The following is a 9,565-nucleotide window of genomic DNA, read 5'->3' on the forward strand; positions in this document are numbered from 1 at the left end:
TTTTAAGCGTACATCTGAAGTAATTGCTTGGGTAAAATTCATCATGGCGGCGGTGTAGAAATGTCAAAATAAAGTGTTGTTGTCATACTTGTCATTGTAGATTCGTAAGAAAAATGCAAATTCATACCGATTATGTGTCCAGCATTTTTTGCTTATTATTAAAAATTCTTTTTGGACAATTGGAGAAAATTCAAGCCTGTAAGGTTTTTTTTGTGATAAATAAAAATGGCGTTTGGATATTATCTAGGAAACAATCAGAATAAAACTCAAAACGTCTTAATTTCGAAATAATTTTAATTAACATTCATTAAAAGATTCTATTTTCAAAACCTCAACCAAAAAAGCTACAACGATTTTTGAACTATAACCTATATAATCCACTAAATATATTTTTTTATTGTATGTTGGTATTATTTATTATGTACAATATTACAGATCCCGTAAAAACTCAAAAGGTTGAATATAACCATGATCGGTAGTAAAACAGGACCTAAGCAATGAAAAGAAACCATCAAAAATAGCAGTTAAATATTTGAACTTGAAACTGCCAATTTAAAATATATTACAAAATAAAACACAGGAAGCTTATTTATTTAATAAAAATATACAAACGAGCGACTGCTTTAGAAGGGGGTTGTAAAATAAGGGATCAGACGCTGGTGGGAATGTGTTGCTTTGTAAACGCATGCGTCCTTTCACCATATCGTGTTTTTTATCTTAACCTCGTGCAATTAATGTAGTTGCACTTTGAGGTCCACCCGTTTCCTTTTCTAATTGTCTTCCCAAATATTCCCAATTATGTACCATCAATTTTTGTACAGCCAATAACGCTTCATATCGTACATTTGGATCTTCATGCGCTAACAATTGCATCACCAATTGTTTACCGCCCAATTGTTCAATAACGTGTTTACCACGTGCATAATGTCGCACATATTCACCAATATCGAAGCAAGCCACACTCAAAACAAGTGGATCCTGGGAGCCTTCTAATAAATGAATTAGTATACGTAATAGCTCATAATTACGTTCGTTCAAACGGCCAGCATTTTCACGCCAAAATTTAGCGGATTTATGTACGGGTGACCATTCTAGACGACCTGATTTCACTTCAGTGGAATATTCATCGAATGAACTTAAATCTTGTACACTGAGTTGTAAACGTTGACTTAAGAAATCAATATCGTCAATTACATCTTCGTCATCGAAACGACGTTGTTCGAATATTGATAATTGTTTTAATACTTTACTTTGGACCTAGAAACGTTCAAAATTATTTGATTTATTAAATGAATAACTCTCTTAGGTCTGCGGTCAAGTGTAAAACGAGGAGGTTTTGGCCCCAATAGAGTGCCAAAGACGTAGCGTGTCTCAAGTTTGAACTGATTCTAGAAAGGGTAGATTAGGCGACTGCATATGATATAGTTCCTTTTCAATTCAATTCAATGAAAATCAGGAACTTTGACAATGATTGTCAATTACTAAGCCTGATCTTAGACCTTAGAGAGCAGATTGCATTTTCCCTTAGAAAATTTTGAAAGAAAATTTACCATGGCAATACAATGTTCCTTAGCAACTTGTGGATCTTCTGGTTTCTCAATTAAATTACGGAATACTGCCAAAATAATACGTGTGACTTTCTCCTTAACCGAATCACTCAATATGTCAGCCAATAATGGAATTACATTAAACTTGTTCATTTTTTCAGCAAGTAATGGATTAAATGTTAACACCCATAAACAGAAAATTAATTGATATTGTACTTGGAAATTAACACGACCAGTTAATACTGACAATAAAGTGCTGATACCATCGACGGATACAAATGCAAAACGATATTGATCCACACGTAACATCATTTGTAAGCAACGTGCAACTGATTGGATGAATTCGTTACGCTGAAAATAAATTATTTTAAATTTTAGCAAAATATCAACCAAGTCAAAATGGTTTCAAAATCTGTTAATGGTAAACAAAATTATTTTTGCTTCAAAATTAAAATTGCTAACTCAGCTAAATTGACCCATCAAAATATATTTTGTAAACATCTCCTTTAAAGGAATGAACTAGATCGAACATGGCCGGGTTCGACTTGCGCTTGGTCGATTTTCCCATGGCTGTGATCACATCCTTAATTGAGGACTGGATCCGAGACTGTGCCGGAACTCTAATGTAGGTGTATTAAAAATAACCACCTTGGAAGCATTCAAAATATATATTTGTTGATGGTTGAACGAATATTTTTTAATTTTAGAAGATTCCATTAACAGATCTTGAAAGATGTCCTAAACCAAAATGCTAACATTAAATACATTTTAAATGTTTCTTTTTTTCCATTGCTTAAACTCACCTATTTTCCGAAGTATTATTTACAATTTTTTATGAACTTATGAATTGAAATCCATAACATTAACAATACACAAAAATCTAAACTATAGACTACTAATTTTTCATGCAATAAATTTTTAAGAAAAAAAAAAAATAAACTAAATTCTTTTGTACACGGAGGACATCATCCTGTACTATTTGGAAAATTGGTTCTTTGTCATTTAAGGGTGTCTTAATAAGAATGCAAGAATTTGTTTTTAAAACACGCATATTGCGTTAAATGTCCACCACAACTCTTTTGACGAAATTCTGTACAGGGTAACCCATTTTAATTGAAGGATTCAAATATCTCCTAAAATATTTAACTTTAAAAGAATGTTTCGTACAAAAATTAATCAGACTGAAGCGGGACATCTTGTTCCGACATCAGATTGGACCTGGTTCTCCGAATTGCTTTAATAATCAACTTAGAATCTAAGAGGTAAGTTGGAAACTACAAATAACAGAAAAAAATACCCGGTTGTTGGAATATTTGTTCCAAAATAAAATCATGCATTTTTATTGAGACACTAGCTTTGTATCCGTTACCATTTCGATTAAAAATGTACAAGGCCCACTTTTTTTTTAAAAACTTACACAGTAGGCCCCCTTCCTTATCTATTGATTAAAAATATAAAAATGAAAAAGTTTACCGGTATTTCGTAGGGCGTAACTGTACGCTCAACAGGTTGATCATCAATACTGCTTGATATCTCCTTGTAATGCTCCGTTGGTTCTGGGTTGTGTGGTTCCACTGCTGCATGCATTTCGTTTGCAAGTGCCTCATGCTGACCACCAAATAATTAACAACAATAGACAACAGATGGTCTTTTGTGAGTTTATACTTTGTTTATTATTTTTTTTAAACTACGCATGCTTCATGCGTAAAAATTTTTATAAATTATTTGGTTAGTACATATATTGAAGAACCCACACTCCACCAGAAAACAGCGTTTTTCGTTTGGTTATTCAATTAGTACAGTAAGTGCAACGAGCAACGAGCTAATACAGTGTGTTTAAATGTTGAAAAAAGTTAACAGTATTATTAAATGAGTCTCGTCTTTAACCTTTTGGAAGTTAAGCTCATTTAACTTCTTTTTGGATACAAAATCCTTCATAACATCTTGAAAATAGACTTTTTCCAATATATCATTTTCAATCGCCATCATTGACAATGATTTTAAACGGTTCTGAGATATTTACTAATGAAGACAGTTTTTGATTAGTTTTAATTTTGAAAAGTTACGCTTACCCGTTGCGTTTTGATATTATCATTCTCTCTATCAAACATTCCAGTCCTGTTCGTCTACATTTTCCATTTAAAATATATCTTACATAGCTTTGTTCCCATAAGACGATTAGAATTTAAAAAGTTTTCGAATACTGTTAACTTTTAGAAACGTTTGTTAATACCTACGTGTGTTAATCACTTAAACTAGGATGCATGTTAAATGATTTTCCAGGTTAATAGTTAAAAAAAGAAAAGTTAATTTCTAAACGTGCAAACCTTTTTAGTATTCAATTGTGACCAACATTAAAAAAATAAATAAAAAGAATAAGAGAAATTACCGTAATCTTGATGTACTTACAGGAGAACAGCACTTGATAGATAAAAAGAGCTTTGATGAACAATGTAATGTGTGATTTTTTTTGAAAAGCTTTTTTTTTCCAAATATATACGAAAAATTTCTAAATGTTTGTAACGTTTGACGTTTCGCCTTTCCTAAATTCATAGAAGCGCGCATAAAACTAGCGCATCCGAGAAGCGAGTGAAATTTAAATCGATGATCTTTTGGCAAGCTTTGACTTTTCACATTTCCTTTATTGATTTACCCCAAGTAACTATCAAATTATTATATATTTTTCTTGAAAGTTTTCGTATGTATTTGCAAATGATTTCGAAGAACCAAAATTCTATGTTAAAATAAGCTACTTATATATATAGTGTGTCCCCGGATAGAGATAAATATACTTGTAAATTTTCTTATTTTGCATTTTAAGAAACAAAGTCATTCTTTATAAGAAGTTTTGCTTATTCTGAAAAGTATGTAAGAATATTTAAAACTTCTTAAAAATGTACAGGGTAGTCAAAAATTTGGAATCACTATTTTTATTTTTGGTAAACTACCCTTTTTTTCTTAAAATGCAAAATAAGAAAATTTACAAGTATAGTTACCTCTATCCGGGGACACACTATATATATATATATATAAAAAGAAGCGAATATTAAAAAAATTGTTATTAATTACAAAAAGTATTTAAATTATATTTAAGGTTGTTATGAAAGTGGAAGCGGGCTTTTCCTTTTTTTTTTATTAAAACCATATTTTTTAATGATTAGATTCTTTTGAAGAGTTTTGACCATTCAAGATAGAAAGAGTTACATTGTGTAATGTGTATTGTGGTAGTTTTATATGAAGATGTCATTTCTATCTTAAACTTTAACACCCTCGAAAACGAAGAATAGGAATGATTTCATATTTTGACAAAACTTTCCTTATTATATAAATAATTGTCAATTTTTGTCAAAGTTTGTCATTAAATAGCCATTCCCTTCATCATAACAAAATGAAATACATATTTCGTAATACTTTTTGCAATCAATGAAGCTGGTTTTATGGAAGAAGACTAAATGTCTAATCGGCTAAAATTAGATGTGGAATAAAATTTATAATTAATACATACTTGTACAAGTAATTGATTTTTCAACCATGTTAAATAGTAATGTAAATCCTCACGTTCTAACGGTACTTTGGACCAACATGCCATTTTGGCAAGTATTCTTGATGCCATATTTGGTATAAAACCATCACCACGATTTAAGAAATTCAAAAATGGTGCCCAACATGATAATTTTGCTTTGGCTGAATATTCATGGAAATATTCAACACGACCAGAATCTTCCTACAAAAAAACAATATTAATTTGTCAAATTGATTCGTATTTCTATTTCCATAAGCTCGTGACAGAAAAACAAAATCAATTTTTATCATTGGCAAACTGTAAAAAATTCATTTAGTTTTTCCGTCATGAGCTGACAGTCTCTGACGAAGTGATATACATACTTGAATAATATCATCAACGAGAATCAATAAATATTGCAATGTTTGTTCCTTGGCAATTGATCCCATTAAATTAATGAATGTTTTGATTGCGTTAAAACGATTTTCTGGCGATTGAAAGTATCGTTCACGTTCATCTTTATCTTTGTAACCATCGATTTGTACGATTACATTGTAATCTTCTTGTGCGATCATTCCTGATCTAATAAAATTAATTTTATTTTAAACTTCGATAGTTCTTTTAAGATGGGAATAGGAAATTAATCAGTCCTAATCTATCTTGTTTGAAAATGTACTATTATTAAGGTTAGGTTAGAGTGGTTGTCCTGGGGTGGGACACACTTAGACCATAGGGTCCGTTGTGATATCGCAAATGGGTTGGCCCATCCCCGGCCACTACTCCATGAACCATTTGGAGCTGTTTAAGAACAGCAGGAGGGCTTTGACGTCGACTGACTTTAGGTCGGAGAGGTCGTCAAAGAGAGGCTGGTTCAAGTAAGTCCATCTCCTCATTACAAGAGCTGGGCAGTGACAGAGATGATGAGACATTGTCTCCTCCTCGCCACCACTGTGACAGCTCCTGCAGTAGTCGTGATACACTGCCAGGCCTAAGCATTCAGCATGCTTGCCGCCCAGCTACTATTAAGGGTTTAAAAAAAATTATCATCAGAATCTGCCCTTGATGTAGAAATGTTGTTTAAATTAGGAGATTCGAATATTGTTTAAGATGTTTATCTAATCTGTTGGGAGTCATTATTTTTTCGCAAGGACTCAGGCAGATCTTTAATAATTTTAAAATGAAAAAAAAAAATTTGAAAATACGAGAAAAAATATAAAAAATTTTTTACGTTAAATAGCTTTGCCAATTAATTCGTGTTGCTCGAATATCAGCCGCCTGTTGTTGCAAAATACTTGTTGCTGCAAGCATATCCATACATTTGTCTGGAATCAAAAATAAATGAAATCAGCTCAAGCTAAGGAATAAATATCCATAAAAACTTATTAACACAGACTTTTAACGGCGATAAATTAACAAACATTCTGTACGAATTCGAAAGCACACAGGAAAAAAAAGTGGTTTCACTATTTCCCGTACTGTTCACAGGAGAAGAAGGTCTCATCTCTACAAATTCTTGACCCATTTTTATTCTATGTCTTTCGGAATTCTAATCAGAATATCATTTAAATATTTTGATAAACATTTATTATTTTCTCTCAAATTTTTGAAATGTACAGAATGAACTAAAAATGACAATGAACCAATTTGTTGGTCCAAATTGAAAACAGAAATACTCACCAATTTTTTCTTCGGTCATAAGACCTTTAATTGTGGTATCAACGTGTTGTTGCTCCATTTTGATAATCACTTGTGTCTTTTCTGGAAATCACTTGTAATCTATTTTTTTTATATTTTAAATAAAACCTAAAATAGTAAATTGACAACAATTATTACTCCCAAATATGTAAATCAGCTGACTTCTCGTTAGTCAGAAGTCTTGTGATTGAAATATAAAATATTGACTTTATCAACGACATACGAAATGTTTTATCTAGTTCAATGTGTTGAAATAAGATGGAATATACGAACGAAGTTTGTGTATGAATTTGCATAGAGTATGAGCAACTTAAAGATAATAAAATTCCTAATATATAAATTAATTCATGGAGAAAAGGATGGACTATTTAAATTAAGGTGTGGCAAAATTTTCGTTATACCCTTCGGAAGAGTTTAAGAAGTGTCTACTCGGAAGCGAACGTTAACGTGAATAATGTAAATAAGACCACTTAAACAATATATTTTCTATTACGCATTTCAACGGACGTTTAATAATGGTCATAACAATTACTAGACTTTTCCTGGACATGAACTTCTGGTTCAGAGACTGACTACGTCCTAACCCACCTCCTCCCCTACAAAGGCAGGGTATTGGATACGCTCATATTTATACAGATGAAAGACACGCTAAGGTTTAACGTCATTAAAATTAAAACCTCACTCTGATTCATAAATGACAAACATTAGATGAACGCTTTAAATTACAAAGTTTGTAAACCGAATAGTTTTAGACAGTTGATGTCAAAAATTTAGCTATTTTAGCATTTTTTCATTCAATTGTAACAAAAAAGGTCTTTTTATAAAAACAAAACACTTTTACTGGATTCAATTCGAAAACAAATGGTCTTTATAGAAAAACGAACCACTTTTATTGGATTTATTTGCAAAATTTATTTTCGAAGAGTGTCTAGATTTCCTAGAAACAATTATACGAAATAACAATTTTGGGTAAAACTTTTCAGTCCGTTTCTTTTAATCAATAACAATTTTCTAACTTAAAGTGTTCACCTATCGATTATCAGTTATTGAGTAGAATGAGCTTTTCGCATTTTTCATTGAGGTTGAAAATTTGGGTCAAGTTTAATGTCTGCGTAAGATGTACGCCTACATATCCAACTTATTTTTCAAATTTCAAGTATATGTAAACTTAAAAAAGCACCGGTATATCGGATAGATATTATATCGGAGAGATTTTTCTGTGTTAACTTGAAAATCTAGCTTTCAAATAAACTGAATTTATGTGGGAGGGACAACAAACATCTTGAATACATGGCGGCTTTTAAGCCGCACTGATAAAATTCAAAATCCATGTAACGGTTCATTTTCATGTTGAATAGTTTCCAAAATTTCTTGATTAGATACTTGTTAAGATTCCTCAAATTTTCGTATGCTCGGATAATTCTCATTCCCACTCTTATTCATTTCGAATGTAGTAGATTATGGAAAAGCCTGAATAAAAATGTTTATACTTACTTTTATTCGATTTCACTGAAACATTTCGATATGGAGTATCTTCTAGTACCGAAAACAGATTAGCATTTTCGTAAATATATCTAGAACAAATATGTACATATGTAGGTAAACAGAATTAGTGCACAGTTTGAAAAATATATTTTCAAAACTCGCATTTCATTGAGGAAATTTCTAATTATTCTGACAGGTAAAGAATAATTAAAAGTAATCGGAAATTTTTTTTTTTTTTAAATATTAATTTTTTTTTATTTTGAAATTACATGATAAATAATTTTTACATGAAATTTTTTGTTTTTGTTTTGTACAAAAATTTGATTTATTTTTTGAATTGCGAGATTAAATTTTTTTTAATTTAATTTATTTATCTAGAAAAATTCGTAATATTTGGTCGTCATTTTTTTATTTTTATTAAATTTACACACCAAAGAACAAAAACATAAATATGTAACGAATATTTTTATTATTGGCACTTTTTTTTTACAGTGACAATTCAATTCTTTTTAGTCTAGGGCCAAGCGCGTAATATTTGATACATCAGGAACAGGACCTGGGAAATTTGTAATTATACGCAGTTAGCTGCACGATCCTAGACATAATTTATTAAGAAAAACCACTTGAGTCAAAATAAGAGTCGTTTGTATTTTCACAAAATCGATATGTGTTAAGCTACAAAAGAAGGTCAGGGTCCAGCAAAGAGGCTCTGAGGATATCTTGTATCAGTAAACACACATAGTTCATTGAAATGTTACATTTTTTTTTGGTTTTGCATATAAAAGACAGAAGACGCCATTTTATTTGTTGAGTGTCAACACTATTACGATTACGCATAGTTTTCTCGGGATAAGGGTTTCGACTCCCAAAAAATAGATTTAACTTCACACTATCGCTCCTCTTGACATCCAAAAGATAAGATTGCGTCCTCTCACTTATGCAAACCCCAAATGTAATTTTTTCGATGGACTAACATCGTTTTTGTAAAAATTGATTTATTTCTCAAAAATAATTCTTCCCAATAATTTACTTCATATACTAAAATTTGGCTATTAACATAAAAATTTGTTGTTTTTTATTTTACACTTTCGTTGTGCCAGTATATTTTGAAAGGCCCCACGCGAGTAATGTAGAGTTTGAAAAACAAAAATGAATGAAGTGAAGTTTTGAAAAGAATGAAGTTTTTTTTTTTTGATTTGAAACAAAAAAAGCTTAAAAAAAATGATTTTTTAAATATAATAATAAATACAAAATAAAAAAATTCGTTGCGACTATGTTCTACCCTTATAAAAATCCACCCTGTAACTTTTATTAAATAATCTCCCAAATTCAAAGT

At 30.8% G+C, this 9,565-nt stretch overlaps 1 protein-coding gene across 3 annotated transcripts; it reads right to left on the bottom strand.

Moving 5' to 3' along the window:
* Positions 1-276: 276 nt before the first annotated feature.
* LOC123301574 (V-type proton ATPase subunit H) lies at positions 277-6,927 on the bottom strand. Of its 3 annotated transcripts, XM_044884386.1 has the most exons (7): positions 6,727-6,927; positions 6,278-6,371; positions 5,433-5,631; positions 5,053-5,271; positions 3,021-3,155; positions 1,551-1,898; positions 277-1,257 (listed from the first exon to the last, which is right to left on the bottom strand). In XM_044884386.1, exons 1-7 carry the CDS (start codon positions 6,782-6,784, stop codon positions 718-720), a joined length of 1,593 nt encoding a protein of 530 aa, XP_044740321.1. In that variant the 5' UTR covers positions 6,785-6,927; the 3' UTR covers positions 277-717. The 3 variants fall into 3 exon arrangements, with proteins under 3 accessions (XP_044740321.1, XP_044740322.1, XP_044740323.1); XM_044884387.1 differs by lacking the exon at positions 3,021-3,155; XM_044884388.1 differs by lacking the exons at positions 3,021-3,155; positions 6,727-6,927 and having other exon boundaries at positions 6,278-6,372.
* Between the last annotated feature and the right edge of the window lie 2,638 nt (positions 6,928-9,565).

The sequence above is a fragment of the Chrysoperla carnea genome, chromosome 5 (genome assembly GCF_905475395.1).
Source record: "Chrysoperla carnea chromosome 5, inChrCarn1.1, whole genome shotgun sequence".
NCBI lineage: Eukaryota > Metazoa > Arthropoda > Insecta > Neuroptera > Chrysopidae > Chrysoperla > Chrysoperla carnea.

Coding starts and splice junctions, on each gene's coding strand:
- LOC123301574 (XM_044884386.1), bottom strand. CDS start 6,784: ATGGAGCAACAACACGTTGATACCACAATTAAAGGTCTTATGACCGAA. Junction 5,632..6,277: donor AATTGGCAAAGCTATTTAAC/GTAAAAAATTTT, acceptor TAATTTTATTAG/ATCAGGAATGATCGCACAAG. Junction 1,258..1,550: donor AGGAACATTGTATTGCCATG/GTAAATTTTCTT, acceptor GAACGTTTCTAG/GTCCAAAGTAAAGTATTAAA.